General features: G+C 40.7%; 2 protein-coding genes and 1 long non-coding RNA gene across 3 annotated transcripts in view; 1 reads left to right on the top strand and 2 right to left on the bottom strand.

Annotated features, from left to right (window-relative positions):
- Nucleotides 1-1,589, bottom strand: part of LOC111265783 (sulfotransferase 2A1) — a 47,901-nt gene extending 46,312 nt beyond the window's left edge. The window contains exon 1 of the mRNA XM_086970631.1: nt 812-1,589. The gene's annotated coding sequence lies outside the window, so the exon portion shown is untranslated. The remainder of the gene's footprint in view (nt 1-811) is intronic.
- Nucleotides 1,590-1,761: 172 nt separating this feature from the next.
- LOC111265782 (uncharacterized) lies at nt 1,762-16,747 on the top strand. Its single transcript, XM_022842701.2, has 5 exons — nt 1,762-2,114; nt 12,122-12,217; nt 13,643-13,954; nt 14,301-14,541; nt 14,648-16,747. The coding sequence occupies exons 1-5, from the start codon at nt 2,064-2,066 to the stop codon at nt 15,238-15,240; spliced, it is 1,293 nt and encodes a 430-aa protein (XP_022698436.1). The 5' UTR covers nt 1,762-2,063; the 3' UTR covers nt 15,241-16,747.
- On the bottom strand, nt 3,710-10,367 carry LOC111265787 (uncharacterized). Its single transcript, XR_002683664.1, has 3 exons — nt 9,420-10,367; nt 6,641-6,696; nt 3,710-6,243 (listed from the first exon to the last, which is right to left on the bottom strand). It is a non-coding gene; the product is annotated as an uncharacterized LOC111265787 (long non-coding RNA).
- Nucleotides 16,748-23,169: the final 6,422 nt, after the last annotated feature.

Here is a 23,169-nt window from a genome sequence, read left to right as displayed (position 1 = left end):
ATTGAATAAGTTAGTTCCGGAGAAATAGTGGTCCTTAAGCTACCAGAGGTCATGAACTGCACATTTTGATTTGGTGCAACTTTGGTGCGAAATGCTAGCAGTTAGTACTAATGTGGACTTTGGTACTTTTGTACGCAAAATCTTAACGTTGCCTACTTTCTGTTTTTATAGGCAGCTTAAAACGCGTTTACATATCTCAACACGTTGTCTGAGTCTCGAAAGCACCAAGAGGATTCAGAAAAGGTATATACATATATATATATGCATATATACAACGCTATGTAAGATGAACTTAAAACTTTTTAATAATTTTTGGGCTATTATTGTCTGTGTTTTACAACGATAATATCATAAGTCGATCGATCATCTCGATCATAGCCCAACTTTGATGCAGTGCAGCGAATCAACGATACGGGTTTTCTTTTTTTTTTGCTGTTTCTTGTTTTTGATTTAAAAAAACTGTCTACTACAAGAATCCTTATAATCAGGTCAGTTATTAACGATACTTAAGAATATCATTGTGGTAATCATCGTAATCATTATTAGGGTCAGTTTGGAGTCGACTTCTATTATTAATTTTCGTTAAAATCAAAGGAACTAAGTGGGGGTTACAAACAGAATAGGGTTGATTGAGACCTTCTACCTATAAGATTATATATATCGACTATACTGTTAAATATTTTTCTAGTGTGTAATTGAAATATATTCTCATCACCTTTTGTGGCGCATTAGTATTACATCCTCCGATCCCCACAGCCTCTGAAGATTAAGTTTAACAGGCCAAATAATCCGCGAGACAACAACTACTTACTTGGCGTGTACAGACAGATACATCTTGGTATTTTTATATATTCCGTGCTTTAAAATCTCTGGCTTAAGTTAACTGGAGGACTCTCTTCTGATCTGAAATGCTTCTTAACATCTTGTTGCAGACTTATTCGCTTTATGGTTGCAGCACGGCTACGCTACGTGGCAAAGCGTGTGGTGGGCGTTGACAAGCATGAACAATGTTCGATACCAACCGCAGGAACAGAAATTTCGATACCGCCGACGGCCAATTCTTCCCTGCTTCCTCACGTCCCCACACCTCCTTCTGCCTATAGCCTTGGCGTTGCAGAGCCAGCTTGTCCGTTACGAGACGACGGCTAGGCTTACATTGTTACTGCCTTTCGAACATTTCTTAGCGCCTGACTTTTCATCTTTTGCCGCAGCCAGTTGGGGCGCAAAGCGTTCCCCGGCCAACGCAGTGACATCAGCGGTGGCATTAACAACAGCATCGAAGATGTGAAGGGACCAGCTACCGTCGCCGTTAAAGACGTCATAGCACAGTTCTTTTTGTGTAGCAGCCCGGTGATGGTTTGTCTTGACTACGGAGTGACTCTTGTCTGATCCATCCGCTCCAGGATCTCGCTAATCGCCGATCCGCGCGGGACGCAGGCCTTGTAGCGAGTGGCGAGCTCATGATTGCTTGTCAGGGTGTCATTGGGTCTCGACAACAGTCATGCCGATAGTGTTGCAGCGGCCCCAGCTCCATCGGATGTTGTGGATGTCCAAAACCGGACTGTACTATTGCGTTGCTATCTAGCAACGGTGCAGAGTAGCGGTGAATTGTGGTACGGTGGTGAGTGACAAAGTATGCATGGCAACGTTACATCGCGTTGCTTTCCCCGCTGCCAGAGGGCGCCACAGCTTGGCTTAGGGGCGGCGTCTGCTATAAAGACAAACGGCGGCCGATACAGGTTGGTCAGTTTCAGTTAGATTTTGCTACGGTGATAACAGTCACCAGTTGTATAAAATAGGTCAGCCGAGAGTGTGGAAGCACACTTCGTCGCTGACGGCAACGACGACGACGACGACGACGAACAACGACGACAAAGAAAGAGAAGGAAAACGGTGGAGGCGTGCGCGGAAAAACGTAAAGTACCCCCCAGTGTCGCTACGGGGCACGAGTGTATTCGTGTGTGCTTGAATCACGTTTGGGAGGGATTTCGCGTTGGAGAAGAGCGGTACTAATAGCCAGGTATTGAGAGACTTGAGCACTTAACTCTAGGATATCCTACGTGATGCGTACTGGGGAAAGGAAGCCAGTCCATAAAGGAGCAATAATCATGAAGGTAAGATGTGAAATGGAAACGCAAAGGTCTATACAAATTTAATGTCCACTTATGATAACTCGTGTCGTACTCAACGATTATTTTAGGTAAAGATAGCTTACTAAGTTAGGAACTGAAGGCTATAACCTAACTAACTTATGAGGTAGACCTGTTTTTGTCAACAGGTAGCAGCACGTTGCTAGCATAGGCAGATCCTAACACTAGCACGTATTCGTTCCCGTTACATAAATAATGTAGAGAGGGCAAGAGGAATTTATTTATGTAATATACGCACAAAATTAATGATAAAAGCGAGTGTCTAAAATATTTTTGTGCAAAAAAAGTTTAAAAAACAATAGGTTTTATGCTACTTGAACCAAATCACAACCCCATCTAGACGGATCCGCTTTACGAAATTTCGTAGGGTTGGCTTGCAATTTTTTTTAATTAACAAATTAAATTAATTTGACCAAAACAATGACCTTGAGTTAGCAAATTATTGAAATGGTTTATGTCGGTGTCACGTTCGTCACCTCTGGTTCGTGAATCTGAGACATTTTCATATGTCTCATAATTTCGTAACTCATAGATGACTGTTAGATTTTGCCAAATATAAGAAGCCGGCTGCAGATGTAGTAAAACCATCTTATTCAATATTTTCGAATGAGAGGGTTTAGTTGAAATTTTCCACGTTTCTCAGACTAGGACCTTCGCTTAAACCTTTGGATGCAATTCGCCCCAAATACAACACGAAATAGGGCAGGCAATCAAGGGGTCAGAAAATTATACGATATTTATGGCTTAGTATTTCCAGATCGGTATAATGAAAAAAATTAAGTGAAACGAAGAATGAAGTGATAGACTACGTACTATTTGTGAACTATCACTCAAAGACAATGCTTAAAGACAAATTTGTATATTTTATGACCTAAAACAAACAAGCGTTACATTCTGTGTGGGTCTTTCTATAACAGGAATGGAATTATCATCTAATTATTCCTACCAGTGTATATCTTTCAAATTAGTCGATAATTCCAACAATCAAGTAAGCCATTAAAGTTACCTGTCCGGATGAATCAGCTTGATTTCGTCTTGCGTCGCTTCAATTCGTTGCCATTATAGGGAAGATAATATGTTTCGTGGGAATCACTTATTTTTATGATTGTCTTCAACGTCAAAGTAATAATATTGACGACACGTGCTACTTTGCACGATGAGGCCCAAGTGTCTTCTTCGTATTAAAGTCATAATCTTCTTTCTATTTGAGTTGATTTGCTCAAGGAAAACGGGCTTAGTCCATTTATCGTCAACGGATTATCATAATTATTGTAGCAAAATAAAGGGGCGTTGAAACATGGAAGTCGTTAACCCCAAGGAAAGATGTACGCCCCTGTCACAATATATTAACCTTGCAATTGATTATAATGAAACTTGGAAAGACGAGGAGCAGTCGAGTTCTGCCTGGCCAGTCTACTGTTTTGGTAAGATTACGTGAGATATATATATATATATATATATGCAATAGTCACAAGCACGTTTTATAGATTGCTCGGTAATACTCTTTATTCAATACTGACGCATTAATCACTGCGTTTATTTTTTTTTTTTCATTTACATTGAATATGCGTTGTTTAGAGTCGCGCTAATGACAACGACACTTCCATAGGACCCATAGTACTTTTATTACTGTCAATAAAGACGTTTACTATATGGCCAAAATCAAGTACGGCATACACACTAATTAGCAGTAGAAGCACTAGAGACGTACGTCTTTAGGAATATCTAAAGAAAAAAAAAAGATGAATACAACACTCTTTCACTCGTTCGTGATTGTTTCTACCCTGTAAACAGCTGAGTGAATCACAGGCACTGAGCACATAAATGATCGTCCCTATTCGACACCCGCTCTATACTGTGCTTCACTGAACTTGCACGTTAATGAATCAGTTTTGTTCAACTTCGTCTCGTTAAGTTTGTAAATACAGTAAAACAGAACTCCTGGAAGTTAAGTAAGGCCTTATAAATGTCGACATTTTCTACACACATGTTAGTCGGATTGTTTGTTTTTACAACTTTAATCGTAATGACCCTTGCAATTGCATCCATGCTGGACATCTTGTACGATGGTAACGAGTATGTCAAATTTCGTGTGCCGTGTGACGTTCGTGGTACAGAATCAACTCTACTTTTACTATATACCCGCTACAGCCGAATGAAAGCGGCGTTATAGTACGCTTTATCAGCGGAAGAACGATTTTTCCAGCTGTAGTTGAATCCCACGGACCGGGGATCGAGCGTACAGAATTACCCAAGCACCATATTGAACAAAGAGTGAATGTGTAGATTTATTGTGTGAATACGCATGAGGTGCGGCTTCGAAACGTATTCCTGCGTGTCTTCGTCGTTTCTGTTGACGTTAATTAGAAACGATTACCTATGAATCATATTAACTACCTCATGCCCGGTATAATATGATGTCTACGCCCAACGCATTGCACAATATATAGAGAATATAAATGATATATAACAAAATACCAAGAAACTGCTTGTTGTTCTGGCCACTCCCTTGTTCTTTGTAGATTTTTCTTGTTATTTACTAGTTTATACTAGTCGTCTATATTTTCCCTACAATATTCTGTTAGGGCAACGTTGCAATTTGGCCAGGCGTTCCCGAAGCCGGTAGTTGTGATTAGCCGAACGAAAATGATTGTGTCTCCTTTTTTCGACGACTAATAAATAGATTAAAGTAAACACTCATCGGAACATTGTGGCATTGGTCAATCAAAACAGCTTTGAAACTGTGAACTTGCATGATGTGTGTACGTGCTCGGCATCCAGTGCCCATTACAAGACTCTATCTAATTGGCAGAACATTTACGACTGTGTTAGCTGTTTCGTGCACGCTGCTCATAATCGTTCAACGGGACACGCAGGCTAAAGTGCCTGGGTGCGCCTTACCAACGCTGACATATTGGCGTCTGCGTTAAATGGACGCACTCGCTGAGCCGGCCCGATAGCAACTAAGAGCGAAAGTCTGCCTAGAAATGATCATTATCATTGTTAACGTCGATGGTATACGATCAAGCAGAATGCAGCAGTGATTGATTGAGTCGAATTGTCATTAACAGCCATACGGCCTATATACGCCTGTGGTGCAGGCCTTACCAAGTGATGTGTTTGTTTATTTGTTTGTGTGTGATTAATAAAATGCATGAAGGAGCGTTAACTTCCTTAATTAAGTAGTAATTTTGCCGTTGCTATTGGTGCTCCTGTGGCTGTCAAAGTGAAATTATTGGCTGCAAGGATCCCGTACTTCACGCGCCTCGTTTGTCTCTTCGCGCAACAGATTATTTACTAGCACCAAGTGGGCATAGTTACGTTAGTTATCGATGTTTATTGAAGCTATAGATCGTAGTGTTTGGGATAAACCTTTGTTCTATGTATACCGGGTATAGAGTAGTAGTTAAAGAGAGATTTTGTGGAATTTTGTTACTGTGCCTGACTGCTAAGCAATAATGAGGAAATTATTCCTTTAAACACTTGACCAGGTACAATTGCGACTAGACCACACCTGTCGTAAGTTAGATAAACTTACTCGAGGACTCTGCCTCTACTTAACCTGCTCGATTGTCCCTCATTATTACCTGCTCCAAAGACCGAATTTGTGCCGACACTTAACTTTCAGTATCAAAAGACGGTGATGCTAAAGCGCACATTCTTGCCAAATCTCCGCCAAAACGTTTGCCGAAAAACACCGTCCCAACTGAGCGGAACTCTTCATTTCTTTCTACCAAATATAGATAAGAGCAAGCGATTTTGTAGATCGGACACGAGCTCTGAATTGCGTGTTGCTCTCGAATTGGCAATCTAGAACGCTGGCATTCGGCGAATCTGATAAGTGTCAACCTGTTGTTTCTCCAAGAAGCTGTCAGTTCGCTAGCTATCCGCTACAAATCCATTTTCATCTATTCTCGTTATGTCGACCTTGACGACAGAATTACATGGGCCGTACCGATCTTATCACGGTTGTCGTTGCCGCTGTGATAAAACGACAGAACGAGCGCCACTGACGTGGGAGTACCTTTGTGCTCAGCTCTGGAGACGCTTCTCGTGGCTCGACTGACGCATGGCGGACCCCGCTGCAATTGCTCTAACAACAAGATTTCTTTTAATGAAAACAAAACAGGATTCGCACGATAGACAGCGTAAACTGCACTACCGTGGGCCCTTTCATAGTAAATCGCTCGAATTACCCCTGTCAATGATTCGGGCTCGATGTCGGTGACAGCATCTTTAACGCACAGATTTTTGTTATAGAATTATGTTTCGCTGCTAAAGTAACAGTTGACGTATGCGTAAGTTAAAGGCTATATTAGAGGGGTTGTTACGCAAAATTTGTTGACAATTCAGATGTTGCCGTATATCGGTCCGGGAGGTGCCGGTGACGGAGCTAGTAAACACTTGTCAGGTTTTAAGGGCAGGCCTATTCCGTTTGCTTTAACCAGCAGCGGTGATATGTAGGCAAGTAGAAATGATCAGGTACGTACCTTAATTGTGCAGTCAGCGTCCTTTGCCATATTCATGGGTCAAACGAAACCATATACTGTAACACACAGAAAAATAACGATATATTTATTATGTAGATAGTTGGCTACTTTTTCCTATGTTATATGACTCAGTTTCCGTGTACGTCAAGTTACTCAATAAGAAAAACCTGCAAAAATGGAAAAATAATTTTTTTTTCTTTGTCAGTATGTCCGTTGAAGGTAGTCCAGTCAACTAACGTGACATAACGTACAACTAACACATAAGATAACGGGCGTACCAATACTAGAAGCAGAACGAACCACAATTAGGTTCTCCTGACCCTGCGAAACATCTGAAGTGCTTGAGGTAATAAGGTATCGTTGCCGACACTGCATTTATACAAGCACTTACGTAGAGCTTTTTACAGAAATACTACTTGGTGTCAAATAAGTTCAGCTCCAACCCGATGCCTTGCGTTCTCTTTTTGAAAGATCTGCTCAATCAATCAATCAATCAATGCAGAACGAACGGTCAGGCCCAAAATAGCCGTACTGCAGAACACTTGCTATCCGTGAAAAGTGGCTACCCTTAACAAACTCTTGTTTTACTACTGGATACGTGTCATATGGCCCAGATGAAGTGTCCGTTACTAAGACAATTAACCCGTAAGTAAGCAATCGCTGACCGGGCTGATGTCTAAGCACAATGTGCATTTATTCGAGTAAATCGGATGCTTTGATTAAGCGGAACTTGCCCAAATCACCATTCGGTTATTACTGCGGTTTACCAACTATCGATCGATCTGTCATCGATCCCAGTCACATCATTTCCCTCATCTCCTGAACAGGATCGATTTCATTCGGGACATGCTAACGCATACGATGGAGCATCATCGCATGATCTGCTCATACCGTTTTTGTGCGGCCCGGTACTGTCTATCCGCCATATTGATCCGTAGGCCGTGCGAATCATTGACAGAGCTGTCGATGAGCAGAAGCTCACAGCGATAGAACCGATCGGCCGTTCGGAGTAACTTGGACCCATGCCTCTTTAAGGTTCCACAACTGTCGGGAAGATATAAAAGTAAGATTGAGAATATTGTTACATATAGGTAAGAAAAGGACTATCGGCACTTGGAGTAAGTGGATGATGAATCACAAAAATATGGATAAAAAAAATCAGCAGAGATGGATAGCATCCATGGACTGGGTAATGGCATCTAAGGTACAATTGTCGAAATGGTTCTCCCTTGAGACATAACCGTTAATGGAGATACCGACGGACGGTAATATATACAATGCGAACCCTGTAATTGGGCGATGCCGTTATCTTTTTTAGTTAGAGTTTGATTTAACTATAGAGTAGGAACATTGACTGTTTTTAGCATGTCTCACCTGACACAGAGAACTTGGAATCAAGAAAAGGCGTACATATGCTCCTCTAAGATTAGCACTTTTCATAAGCATTCTATCAATGTGTTTGGAAAAAAGGTAATATACTAAGCGAAGATCATATTTTCTAGATTAGACCGCTGTCGTCACCGAGCAAGTACGATAGTTTTAGCGCACTGCACCAAATTTGGTTGAAGTACTCATTTGGGTGAGCTTACAAACCATGTATAGCAGCAAGATTATGTTTGAATATTATCTCCCGCACGTCAATTTAGATTCGGTACTTCGGCTTACAACATTTTCAGCGTGTAAAGCGCTGGTAAAGCGAAACCGTCTAAATATCGAGATTTAGCGTTTGGCCTGGCCCACGGACAATTAAGTGTTGTTCTGGGTAGACTGTAAACAAATCACAAGAGAAAAAAAAGTATTAACTATAAACAAATCTATTATCTAAAGAAGTTTGCTCCTGCTTATGTATTTTCTTATCGTATGTACCAGCGTACGCAGCTAAGTGGGCAAAGCTAACCAAAGTATTCATTTATATTCCGCTCTACCTGGTCACTTCTTGTATATTTCAAGTGGCCAAATCTGAACGCATTTCGTCTGTTAGTCGATTCACATTGATCCTACGTGTATTGTGTCATACTAATTCAATCGGCCCACTCGAAAGACATATCTCGTGAGTGGACTGGAACCGGTGATGACAACCTTACCCTTGCAGTTTTTATAGATCGCCCTCTTCTGGGGCAGAGTTTTGCTTGAAAAGTGCGATTGCCACCTACGCTTTTTTCCAACACGTCCGTTAGCAATCGCGGTAGTCTCGTAGAAGAATTTTCGATCATATCAGCGTCTGCCCGCTGGTCTTCACCCCCCCCCCACCACCCCCCTCTGAGATGGGGGTTGATTTCGATACAAAGATCTATAATCTGTCTTAGTTTTCATACGATTCGTAAGAGCCGCCAAATGCTTCGGGGTCCCTCTATATCGCAGGAGGGGACAATTAACTTAGTTGCTTACAAAAAGATTGCTAGGGAACGCATGGACCAAGGCATGTTAAAATAGGCCCATGTCCGAGTTTCATTAGAACTCTTACGTCAAATAATTAACACTTGACAATTATAACAATAATATATATATATTTTTTTAGCTAAAAGAGATCTTTTTTTAATATTTTACGAAGTTGCTGGATGAAATCATTAATCTATTGATTTCTAAGGCATTCTCCAAAAAGATGTTTACTCGAACCATTCCTGCATACGTTATATCGTAGTAATTCAACAGCAATATCCATTGACTTTCTATCAAAGAAGTGCGCATTCTTCCAGATGCGTTGAAAATTTTACCTGCAAGACAAATAAGTTATTCACGTTTAGCGATGATAAACTGATTTGAAAAAGAGGACACTCACCGGTGTACGTACAAAGTTACAGGTCATATTGAACGAGCGCTAACTTGTTTCAGGTTTCCTCAGAGCCCAGTCTGCTGGTTTCCTCTTCTTTGGAGATTCTCATGATGATTTTTTACATTTCGCCTTCGAACGTTCGGGCAAACTTGTCGCTCAACTACATGTAAAGTCTATTCCTCTATATTGAAATAATAAATCCCTAAAAGGGGACCGAAAATATCGATTTCCATGTGACAGTCCAAATCTCACTCTTCTGAAAATGAACAAATAGTTGCTATAAGTGTACGGACGACGATCTTTCTTTACATGTTTAACTGTGAACGCCGCATAAGGGGTGCATATCGAACTGTTGACAGCGCCGTCTCCACTATATATATATATATATATATAGAATTCCAACAGCAATGGAGTACGGTGTCAAGCCGAATTTCGTCCATGAATCCCCGGAACTCCATTGAATCCACAAGTATTAGGTTTCTGTTCGGATGCTTCCCTCCATTGGACGCTAACGCGCAGCACTTTCAAGTGGCAGTTACTTGAATATAAAGTAATGCCCGATGATAAGTCCTATTTCTCTAGCGGACAGGATTTTAACTATAAACCACCGATACATAAACGCTTATATGTACGCTCTGTCTTGAGCTGAATTATAGCTAGCCTCCGCTGATACAGTGGCGGATGCAACAACAGGCGACATTGTAATGCACGGCTGTATAGTATTGTCTTATACACAGCTATGATCGTCAGTTAGTTAGAATAAAAGCTTCAGCGTGGCGTCGATTTATCTTCAGTTTACTTGCCGTGCATTTTCATAATCGGTTGCTCTTTTGCAGACGGATTGACATTGGGTCCGTTCGTCCATCTAGACTTCCCGAATCCTTCATACAGTAGGAGGAGAACAGGTCATCATCATTACTTACGCTGGTTCCTTTACTATCTACCACCGTTGTCACTAGTGACATTGTGCAGATTAATACAGCTGATCTAGCAGCTTGTGCATGTAAACAACTGTACATAGGCGTAAAAGGTACGATAAGCGAGACTGTACATACTGCTGCGACGTCACTGTGTCTCTGAACGTGACCGACTGCAGCAACGACACCCGGTAGTAATTGGCCGGTAATCTAAACCTGCAGCGTAGCGTGGGTACGTAGTCACTTAAGCGCTACATCTACAATGCAATCTTCCTTTTCTCTAGTAAATGTAGTCGACGCGCATTTGCGATTCAGTCATGCACTACCATGAAACTATATATATTAATGAGTAAATATATGTATAGTTATACTGCAGTATTATCGATATTTAGCTACGCGGGTCTACGAAGCTCTCGACAGTGGCAGTCGCGCGCGTTTATGCATATCCCCAGTCCACTTTTTTTGGGAGTGAGCGAACGCCATCTGGTGTTCTTTCAGCGCGCGTCTATGCATATCCCCAGTCCACTTTTTTGGGAGTGAGCGAACGCCACCTGGTGTTGTTTCAGCGCGCGAGGTTGCCGAACGACAAAGTTGATATTACCGCCGTTATGTCTATTGTTTAACGCCTGCTATGGTGGCCGCAATGTTAGGTTCCATAAGGCTTGATACGACTGGGGTGTGGGTAGCACAGTTGTACTAATATAGCTACCGGTACGCGATTGTTGGCTAGACAACAGACGAGGCCAATGTGGGAATACGGGAGACAAACAAAAAGCTACCTGTGAATATCTACAAGAATTTATAGAATGCAGCATACAGTGTGAACAGTATCGTATGCCGTGAACATATTATGCAAACTGGATCCGCTATGCTAGCGCATTGACTTGATATACTATCCGCTGACTGGCCATGCGGTTGGTTGAGAATAAGGGAGGACTAGGTATGAGCGACATCAAACGCAGGAGAGAGGGTTAAATCAGTATTTTTGCTCTAGGCAAAGGTAGCAGTAGGCCGTAGGCCTAGCCTATATACATAATTGATTTTTAGCTATCATACTATTAAGTGCTGATTAATAAGCATAGGTAAAAATGAAATTGTTGATTCTCTTTGCCATTTACGAGAAGTCATTGCTAAACTCAACTATCCGCTCGATAGTTGGCTGTCTGCCGCAAGGGATAAAACGCCGGTTTGTAAACTCCGAACTCCAGAAGCGTAATCAGTGGAAATATTTGGGTAACGAATGTACCATACATGGTACTTATAGTGAATTCAAATCGATCATTTTATTCAGATCATCCGTGCGATGGGTCGTTAGCTCGTCATAGCGCTATAGACCTTGTATGAACGCAAATATGTGGGATCTTCGTTCGCTTCGTTTGTATTTTTATTCGATTTATGTGAGTTAAAAGGCACCGTATTTTTCCTGCTAATCGATCGCCTGCGCGGCTTGCAACTTTCAGGTGACGCGAAATGGCATTTCATCCTTGAAAGTTCTACCGCAAGCGGCACTAGGCCAGCTCAAAGTTTCTGGCTTAATCGCCAGAAGACACATGATAAATACACACAAAAGCTACGTCTATTTTCATAAACTCTTTAACACTGAAAACCTTAATCTATGATTTTTAATAGGGTTGTCTAGTTCCCTATTGAGTGCGCATCCGGTTAAATGGATATGATAGTTCAACAGCTCAATAATGAATAGTAAACCTCGAGCAGAAATAGGTACTTTTGCGGATGTAACGAAGTTATGCCTAATGAGACTAGTGGCAATTATTCCCTCTTGATTTTCAGGAGTTCGGCTCGGTAGCTGTCTTGGTGCTTACGCTGATCGGGCCTGGATTGGCTCGTTCTAACGATGGATTCTCAAGCATCAATCGGCAAGAAGATGTAAGTTGCCAGACTTAGGATGACTAGTAACAGAACCGATTCATTCATGTAATAGGATTCGTACACAGTAACGTAAATACAAGTCCGCTTATGTGCCGTTTGTCTATACATACCAGTATGCAGCTTCTTAAATTTTACATGCAAAACAATTTACAAATTATACAGTTTTAACATGCCTGATTTCATTAGCTGCGCGGTGGAATCGAAGGGGTTGTCGCCTCGGTCAACATCTAATGTTTACTGAGCACAAGCGGAAACAAATATGGCAGTTTCTGCTGAAAGACGGCATGCTACACATAAATACATGTTGAACTCCTTAATTTTATTATTTATTAATAACTTAGTTTGTTACGTATTTTTATTACCATTATTTAAAGCTTGACTTTTCCTCAGACAATTAGTGCGCTCTGCATAGGATCAATCAGTCATTGGCCATTTTATCAGACTGCCATCCTCGGGTCATTGGGCGCCAGTCCCTACACAAATTGGCACCACTTTTTATTTTGCCCCATTAGTACCATTACAGTTTCGCATTGCTTTTGTACGCGTTATGCCGCAGCCAGTACTGGAGATATTGCTGGCGCCATAGTTACTTCGGCGTTATAACGTTATTTGCAGCCATTCAACCTTCTATTGTCCTGCGTGCACCATCGGGCATTGATGCACGTTAGTGAGTCATATGAACGATATAATCATACAGCTATCTCGGCAGCCCTTCAACCGTTCAGAGTGTAATTTGCAACTGGGGTATTGCGACGTCGTCCATAAGCTATGCTGAACTATCGAAATGCGATTTTTAAAATAATCAAATGCAAAAGACGTATAATAGTTTTATAATAATAATAATAATAATAATAACGGTTTTCTTCGAATGGGGAAATATGTTTGCTTGCTAGTGCCGCTTCATTTGAAAATATGTACTCAAGAGGGCAGAGCAAGAGCGTGATTGTGTTCGTAGAGAGGTCCATTAGCAACAAACGGTCTATTATACGTTACGTGCTATTGTGCACTTTCGTGGTTGAGGGCAAATAGCCAATATACCAATAGCCATTTGTAACAATAATGATGGGAAATTCAGACTCTAGCGTGCAAATACAAACCGTGAAGATGCCTGCTTGTCATCTATGCACACTAGTAGAAGGTAAGTGACGTCACACTGAGCCGGTACGAGATAGGTAAACAGGCCAATAATGTGGGGATCCACAACGTATTCATCATTAATAAAACCCGCCATAAATAAAATAAGCTATAAGGAAGAAATATGGCGCCACAGGTTGTAATGAGCATTTACTGCAAATGGTCCTCTGTAGTCGTTGTATAGCTAGCTGGTCGTTTTGAAACGGCAAAATATTGATTCGTGTCAAAAAGCTTCGTTAATTTTCTTTAACTAACTGCTGTTAACTAACGGGGTAACTGTTGTTTTAGGGCCATGGTAATTATCAATACAATTACGACATTACCGATTGGGATACCAACCTCAAAAGGTGGGAAACTGTTGATGCAGAAAACAATCGTCGGGGTGGATACACCATCACTGATATAGATGGAAAGGTCCGCCAGGTCGAGTACACGGCTGGCAAGAACGGTTTTCGTGCTATAGTCAAGACGAATGAGCCTGGCACAAAGACACATTTTACAGGCGACCATGACGCTATCTATGTTCGCGATGGCGTAACGAAGATCATCCAGGACGCACAGCCCGCGCTACAGCAGACCGGACATGTCCTCAAGCAGAAGGTATTTTCGTAGCAGGCAAATTTGTTCACATAGAATAGTGGCTAGCTATGACATAATCGTATGTAAAAAAAATGTTCTTAATGCTATAGAAAATATTTAGTTTGTTAAATATGCAGTAAGTGTAAGCAAGGTTAGCAATCAAGATGAGCATAGTTAACATATTTGCGCTTTAACGACAGCGTCACGTTTTGCGTTCTCACCCTTTTTGTTAAATAAGAACTATATTTTTTAGTATGCGTTTTTAGTATAACCCACAACATGGTCATCGTTTGGCGTTTGTTGTTGTTGTTGTTATCGTCGGCTTCGTGGTTCATCATCAGCTTTTTTGTCTCGTTTCGTGTGATAGAAACTAGGCCACGTGCATCATCATACTCACGTCATCCCGGAAGCTCCGATCGATCCCGCGATTCCCGCGGTGCACGCGCACTCTGTACGTCCCGTTGTCAAACTTCAAACGCCACTTGTGGTTCCGACTGTTGTTCAGCCTGCTCCGGTTCCGGTCGTTATTCCGCCCCCGCCACCTCCTCCGGTTGTAGTGCATAGGCCGATCTTTCACGAGACAGTTATTCAACGTGCCCCTGAGCCAGGTTTGTTGAGTAAACTAAGGCGTACATGCATTTATATCACTATTTTCTAGTGAAACGGTACAAGCTAACACTACGGATTCTTATTCGTTGAATTTTCCTCTGTTAGTTATTCCGGTTGTACCGAAGCGCACGATCGCCTATATTCCGCCCATTGTTACGCACAAGCAGGTGCATGTACCGCCATTGCCACCAAAACCAGTGTTTGAACATGTTCACCGCGTCGCTCATCAACCGCCTCCTTCTGTCGTACGTGTGGAGTCTGCGGTAGCGCCTAGGCCTGTCGTAGTCACTGACATTCCCGCTTACACTGGACCTCGTCGTCGGCCCCAAAAGTTTATTGAGGACCCATCACAGGCATTCGAAACGCCCACAGAAAAAGTCATCCTAACGCCAAAGCGCGTTCCCGCCTACGCTCCTGACCAGGATCTTCCCGAAGACTACGGCACCGTCAGCGTGCCAACCGTTCCACCCCCAGCCTCACGTCTCCGTACCGCCTATGTGCCAGAGAAGATTGTCGCAGCTCCGGTTGTCAAATCCGCTTTACCAGTAACCCGTTTTGCACCCATCGCGATTCGTCCAGTCTACCAGCCGAAGTATTCGTACGGGCCTACTTATCACACCACCTCGTACCAGCCGATCTCCCATACACCATTGCGCTGCTCACGTTGCAGCGGCTACGGAAAGGCCAAATCCAGGTAAACAACTCAGCTATGGCACTTCAGTCATCAACAAAAATCACTATGGATAAAACTAAGTGTATCTGGTAATGCGCTCCCACCCTGGTGACGGGATGGTTCGCATTTTTTACGATACATGATGAGTGTCGCATCGCTAGAGAGTCGTCAGAACACACGGTATGGAAGATCTGGTATCTTCCATACGATTGAAGAGTAAGCAATAGATGAAGTATATGGTGAAGACGAACCAAGTTTTCTTTAAATTTACACAGCTCGCACATAGCAGAGCCGCTGTTGTAAATTTTGATGGTATTCAGTAATAGCAACGACGTCGTGTTGATCATAACTCTAAGATTAGAACTTCGCGCATCATTGCTTGCATTCAATTTTTGTGGTTGGCTTGCAGTTATAATAAGTTGGAATTGATCTACCCTATTTGACAGCCTGCCTCAAATCGGTGAATAAATATACGGATTGTCGTTTAAGCATAAGGCGCTCTGTTGCATGACAAAAAAGTAATTGCATGGGCCACGTTCCATTGTGGACGTGTTGCATACTCGACACATCTCGCTATCTCATTTATCTATCATGCTATTACCTTTAGGACTTCAGGAAGAAAGCATCAATGGAAAACACCACATCTACTTGGTCCTATTGAAAGCTGAAGTGTTCTATCTATCAAAGTCGTACTCTAAATAATCGAAATACAGAAAAGTCATTTCTTCAGCAGTGATTCTTTTTCTCTACTAAGCCTTTCTCATATTTATATTCAGCGTCTGTGAAGCCTTTTCGTATATCGCGCAGTGCCTGAGGTCTACGACTTTTTGCTGGAGCAGATGATGTTTGGCGGTGTTACTTTGCTTTAGATACCTTTGACTTATCTAGTTTTATCTACGCCAGGGTTCTTTTCCCTTCATACTCGTTTCTTAATAGCCCGCTGCGCTCACTTGTACTGTCAAAAGTGAGCAGCTGTCCATCCAAGCTCGAATGTTTCCTCATTTGAGAAAATTACCTTTGAGACTCGAGCTAATATACAATGTAGATCTAGAGATTCAGTTCAGGACTTGCATACAATAGAAAAATTAATAATACGGACACCTCAAGTAACCAAACATCTCAAAAATCCAGAGTACGATATCTAGAAATACCACAAAAAAAAAAAGCACGACGAAATATGCCTATCCTTGATAGACGTTTTACGGAAATTTCAGCATGGAAAAATAATATTAGCATGTGCCAAATAATTGAGCCTGCGTACGTACAATTATTTTGAAACAAAGACTACAATGAACATATACGAAAATCATAAAATATTCAGCTAAAAGAAAATTAGAGGCACTATAGATATTCTGGTGCTAAATGCATTAATTTATGCATATGAAATAAAAATATCCTCAAATATATCTACATAATCACAGGCTACCTTGCATGAACGCACTTGACCCTGTATACTATGCCCGATGGTCCTCACTCAGGACGATCGTAAATTTCCGTAAATTAAATTATTTGTACGTGAAAAAGATCATATAGCCGTCGTGTTCTTATTGCTAGGTACATGTAGATCGAAAATGTGTACATATCATTGCATCTCGTCAGAAAAGCGGATTCTGAATTTTCCTATATCAACTGAAGTAGGTGTAAATTGGTACATATACTTATGTATAGCTTAGAAATACGTACGTTCTACAATAATTACATTAAGCGCTACTCGAGGGCGCTGCTGGAACCGGTGTCACCATAAGCCTATGGAGTTTACTAATATGATCATCTTTACGCAATATGACATCGCAGTTTGCGACCAGTACTTTTGTTACGAATAAGGTTTTACCCTTTTAGGTATTTGAAATAAAGTCTATCACAAAGCAAATAAATTATTAAGACATGGGTGTTAGATACCTACGTGAAACTTCTTCACTTCCATATAGTAAATTTAAATGTTGGAAAGTGTGTTGGCCACATACTGTAGACTGTCTCAGAGGTTAACAATGCCTTTCGCTTATGTAATGGCCTTGACTTGTCTTCTATGCAGACAAAATCCAGTGTACGAAATCAATTTATATTTAAAACTGCCATAGATGTTTCCCGCAACCAATATAAGCTTCGACAAAGGTAAGGATTTTTTCTCACATTTCTCGTTCTTTTCATTGCTACTGCGCCGTAGCAGACCTACAAAACTAATTACGTCATCTGCCTCTTCTCTGAGAAAGGTCCCGAATTTTCGAAAATCATTTCCTCAAACAGTCCAAGGTCACGCATTTTGTATTAGTGTGTACAAGGAACTTCTATAGTGTACAGCTTCAATGCGGGGATTGGCAAAAGCACATATTTTACCATTTTTAGTATATTATGTTTAGATGTCAGCGAGCGGCATGCCTCGTGATGTACTTCATTGGGACTATAAGTGGTCGAATATTACGTCCGGAACGAAAACTTTGAGCTGTGTGTGGACTTGCTATGTATTAACCGCGTAACAGGGTACTTGGCCGTGTCTTTGATTTACAGAGGAAAGTTTAGGATTTTTTCCAAATATTGTTGTGGTCCTTATTTCAATTGTAATGTATTAGGTTTTCCGATTCTGTTTAAACAGCCGAAATACCTCAGTTAAAACTACGCATGAAAAACGTAATATATTTGGTCGAGATTTATTCCAGGCCCTTGGCCATTTGTGTCTATAAGCTGATTAAGTACCATCAAAGGATGACGCATCTATGAGAAAGGGTTTCTTTAGGTATGAGAATCAACGCTCAGCGTTTTTTTTGTAAGGGTAGAACGCCGGTAGGATTTATTGAGGATAGGTGAAAAAGCTGGGCAAGGAAGCTATTAGTGAAATGGCAGATTAAAAATCATGTTGGGAGGTTGAAGACCAGGAAGGAAGGAAGTACTTATACCTCAAAACCTTAAATAAAAGTGCGAGCTGCAAGATGATCATGGAAGTCCTTCATTTCTGGCGATGATGTCTTTCAAGCTGGTTTCTGCGTGTCATAATTATGCATAATTGTGTAGAGTATCCATAAGAGTTTCCGTGTGTTCTGAGTCCACGTAAAAAATTTTTCATGGCAATTTAATTATACGTGCTTTGAAAAATTCCATATTGAGCAGATAGGAAACACAAGTTTCCGTGATTATAAGACCGCGTTCTTGTGTTTGAAGTCCTGAAGTATAGCTATCTTCACCGTAGTCCTCAACCTCCAAATCAACATTCGTAAAGTAATTGCACCAGTAACAAACAGTTGTGTCGCTGAAGGCTTCATTGCTTTGTGTTTTTACCAATCTTCAAGAAATTTTACCAGCATTCTATTTTCCAAGAAGAAAAACTTAATCGCTGAGCATTCGTTTTCAGCATTACATGATATCTACAAACTAAGTGTTCTGTTATAGCACTCTATCAGTTTATGATCGTAAATAGCCGTAAAGGGCTTAATGTCAGTAGCAGACAAACTTTGTCTGCTAATGGTAGGTAGTGTAAAAGTTACTAAAATCTTTGACTCGCTAAATAACTCCAGGCAGCATGGCGAGCTACATAAAATACGATGTTCGCGACGCCTGCTTTCAGTTCTTATGTAGAATATCAGTTGAAGACTCCCGCAACATTCGAATGCAGAAGTTTCTTTGTCTTCAACATAGTTGCGGCATATTTTTCAAATAAAAATTTAACTTTTTCAACAAAAATATTTCAAGAAGAACTCGCCTTAATTAGGTGGCTTTAAATTCAGTGACTTAATGCAGAAGCTACCAAGATTCGAAGGTTATTTTTTTAGTTCATCTATAAAATACGAACCTAAAAATGGATGATACTAGAGATGTAAAAACGCCATCCGTGATGTTTCAAAACCACGTGATTTTTTTGCTAAATAAAATGTGCAAGTAGTCATTAGTGTTAGAAAAATGGTTATAAAATATTGACATCCTTGAGTGGCTTTCGCCGACAAACTGTGTTAGCTTCCAAAGCTTCCACTTGTGCCGACTTCGTTGCTTTTTACACTAGTCACATAAAAAGCGATCTAGATGATCTGTATGGCTAATGAGCAACTCTTCAAGTGCGTTGCTATAGTAACCGTAAGCACATCGCCGTCGCATGGGTAGTTTCTATGGCACGTTGTTACCACGTCATCTCAAAAGTCTACTGGAGAACAACTCGAAAAAAGTTAGTAAGTTCAGATAGCCAATAGCCGATAGAAAAAATATCGCATCTAATGCTTCACAATGAGACGATAGTCCACAATGCAAGTCTGCCCTTCATCAATTTCATCAGCATATTGAACAGATGCTGTAGGTTTTTCTTAAATGAGGTCGTAATACATCGCGGTTCAGATTCGGAGACATTCGATATAGACAGAGTAATAATGATGAAAAATCGAATTAAAAACAACACACTAGTCCATTTGAAAAAAATCAGCTTGTTATTTTTACAAAAAAAAAAAACCGTACACATGCCCGCAGTGTCGGCTGTAAGGAGTACCTCATCTCAAACATGCGATTATGAGACTAGACCATGGCAAATCAGGAAGGGATGTTGGTTTAAGTTTGCCTTCAAAACAGTACAACTGATTACTAACATCCCGTAAAATTAGTCTTGCATCAGAAGCAGCACCGCCCCGAGCCTAGCATGACCATAAAGGTGTACTGACCGATTTCAATTGCAATTAATTACCAAATGCGCATAGGAAAACGGTAGCTTTTGTCTGGTTCTTTTTGAGTTTGATATTATTTGTTAACAGGAATAATGGCATTTTCAGAAAATCAGCACGTTTTTGAAATGTTAGTAGGAGATTCGGACGACCTTTGTCCGTACCGAACGTTCTCGTGATCGGAGCATTGAAAAAGCGTTGATTTACGCCAGTACGAGGTTTACACTTATACTAAAAGAATCCTAATGAATGCGTACTACTCTGCCCTTTGCTACTTTTCCTTTCTACGTAGCTGGAATTCCTACGTGGCTTTTGTCTAAGTTAACTAGAAGTCTACGTATATTAACTCCTCTGTGATATCTAATTTACAAACGACCTTGTTAAAGTTTCTGAGGAGCTTATCTATGATCAGATTAAGCCGTTGTCAAACACGTAGCAATTAGCGAAATTCGTAAAAACTAAGCCAAGCAATAACAAAACTTTGCGCTCAGTCAGCTTGTAAAACCGTGATAACACTGATTCCATTTGATTGTATTTTTCACTTTTTGGTTGAAATGTGCTACGCTATGGCAAACCCGCCTGGAGTGATTCGTTCCGCCGCAAATCGATCCCGAATAGGGCTAGGACCACCCTCTACGTGTATCCCAGGAGCACCAGTGAACAACTCAACGATGATGGTGTTAAATTGGCACGATCTATTGGCGCAGGGAAATCATTTGCAAGACTGAAACCCTATAAAGTTGATGATGATGAGCTTCTGGCCGAGGAGAGTCTTCGCAGTCAGCTTTGTGCAAAGATCACTTGCTTTTAGGTATAGGCTGTCAACAGGAAGAACCACGAAGATTGCCTTCACTCAGATTTTGTCTTTGACTCCCACAATTGCAACAAAGATCCGGCACTTAAACCCTGACAAAGCTCGCAGATTTCAACACGATGAGTCCATTTTATAGCGGGAGAAAAATTTTAGCAAAGCGGATTACAGTATATTCGGTCGAACGGTCAAGTCGTGTATGGCTTCATGAGTCTTGAAAAAGTGCCTGCATATGTCAAACTTGTAATTTGTCAAATCAGTGCAGCCTTGATTTAATTAACCGTTCGGGGTCAAACTGTTTCGCGCTACTTAATAACGAAACTTTGCGTCCTAGCAAATAAACGATCAATTGTAAACGAGCAACAGAACAAAAAGTTGACTATATACCTTTCTGAACATGCGCATAATATTTACTTCAATGAGCGGAATTCTTTTGACCCCTTGAAAGAACTAATGTCATAAGTCAGTAGTGAGAAAAACGTTAAACTGGGTTACTTCGCAATAATAAAGTGACGGACGATTCTTATAGTATATATATATATATTATGTATAATGTATATAAGTGAACCTATCTAAGTTTAAGTAGTTACTATAAAGTTCGGTGAAAAATATTTGATTACAGTTCGCCGAAGTGACACGGAAAAGTGGGCATTATCTAAACATGGCTAGTATAATAGACGATTTAACCCACTGTATCATATAAAAACCTCTTTATTTAGAAACGAGAAGCCTATATATGAAAACAGTGCTTATGTAACTCTTTAGCCCAGTGCAGTGGGACTGGCTGTTCTGAATATATAAACACACAGTTTACCCTATTAACTTTAGAACACAATATTAGATACAACATCTAGTTTAGGACACCATCTTGAACTGCTCCTAATTATACAAACGGACATATTATACAGTAGGTGAAAATTGATAAGACCATTGCGTTAAGCTTGGTTTTCAATGGTCTAAAATTAACGTTACAAATGCCAAATGTAAACAAAGGCGCTCTCTGTGTCCCATTAGCAAAACGGAACAAATCTTGAGTCTTTGTTATATCGTATATAAAACGTCTCCCAATTCTCCTTTTTTATAAGCGTATTACTTCTTTTACTTTGTGATTCGATTTTTTTTCTAATGAGCGTAAGGGCGTTTTTTTCAAAACTTCGTCAGAAACTATCCCTGTATCGTGTTTATTGGCTGTTGTCACTTTGTATACTCTTACAACTTTAGCTCAATTTAAAGTTCTTGGGGGGCTTATCGAAGGCACATTCATGTATCGATGCTTTTTCGGGTGGAAACAGCAAGGAATACGCCCAACCTGGCGGTTGATATTGCCACCCGTTTTAACGTATTCCGTAAAAGTGTCATCGCTCATTATTGTCGCAAACTAGCATATACTCCATTAGTTGTACTAGCGATAACTAGATATAATAGTTTCCAACGAGATTTAGCCTGTTAGCTCATAAACGTGGCTCGCATATCCTTCACATAGCCGCTGCCAGTCACCATCCGACGTTAGTCGATCCTGTGGTGTTTGAAATGGTTAGATCATGCATTTATTTTCAAATAACACATGCATCTATGTTGAGCTAGGTAGTTATGATTTGATACAATAAAGGAAATCTATGCACATATGTACATACGAGCGGTCACATGAGGTGAAATCGGGTCGCATGCTCAAGCAAAAGAACTTCGACCTGTTTCTTTTTTGGATATTGCTCAAGCAAAATGGATTGTTTGTATCTCATTGTCCGTCGCTATAATATAGATGCATCCATCCATCCATCCATCCATCTATCAATCAATCAATCAATCAATCAATGTTAGGTGGCCGAATCGCTAAAAAAAACTGCCGGAATCGTCTGTTCATGTATTACGTTTATGGCTAGCTATATGCTAATACGCCGACCCATGCAGATCTCATTGTTGTTGTATGAGCAGATTTGCGTTGGAACAGAAAGTAGAAACAAAACTGGGTCGTTAGCTAGCGTTTAAATCAACTACCAATAAAGTAGCCAGCCTGGGGTGAAAGAACATCGAACATGCCGACAATTACTTATGATTAGAATTTGGATGAAATTGATAATTAGAACTTATGCAAGCTAATATTAAGTCTTTTCTATTTAGTTCAATAAAACTCGTTTTCATTTCGTACCTCACTCGTCATTGAATGATTTAATTTTGCTAGCGTCTACGTCGAGCTAATTGTTCGTGTCAATGACGCTTTTGCCAAATAGCAAAAATGACTACATCTGCTATTTTACGAAAGCTGGAATATTTTTCCAACGTTATAAAATAGCAATTTATCTAATTGTAGGACATGTCGCAATAAGTTACTCTTTTCTAAAGATGAATTACAAGTACTTTGAAATAAGTGCTGCCCTTCGTACAGGTTGTCCTTCTACGTACACAAGTGTATTATAATGTGATCGGCGAGCACATGTCAATTCTTCCTACTGGGGTCCAGCTTGCCGTATGCCTATATTAGAAAAAAAAAGACTTGGATCATTTAAACAACGTC

Source organism: Varroa jacobsoni, unplaced genomic scaffold (assembly GCF_002532875.2).
Source record: "Varroa jacobsoni isolate VJ856 unplaced genomic scaffold, vjacob_1.0 scaffold_1009, whole genome shotgun sequence".
NCBI lineage: Eukaryota > Metazoa > Arthropoda > Arachnida > Mesostigmata > Varroidae > Varroa > Varroa jacobsoni.
This window is presented reverse-complemented; position numbering and strand designations above follow the sequence as displayed.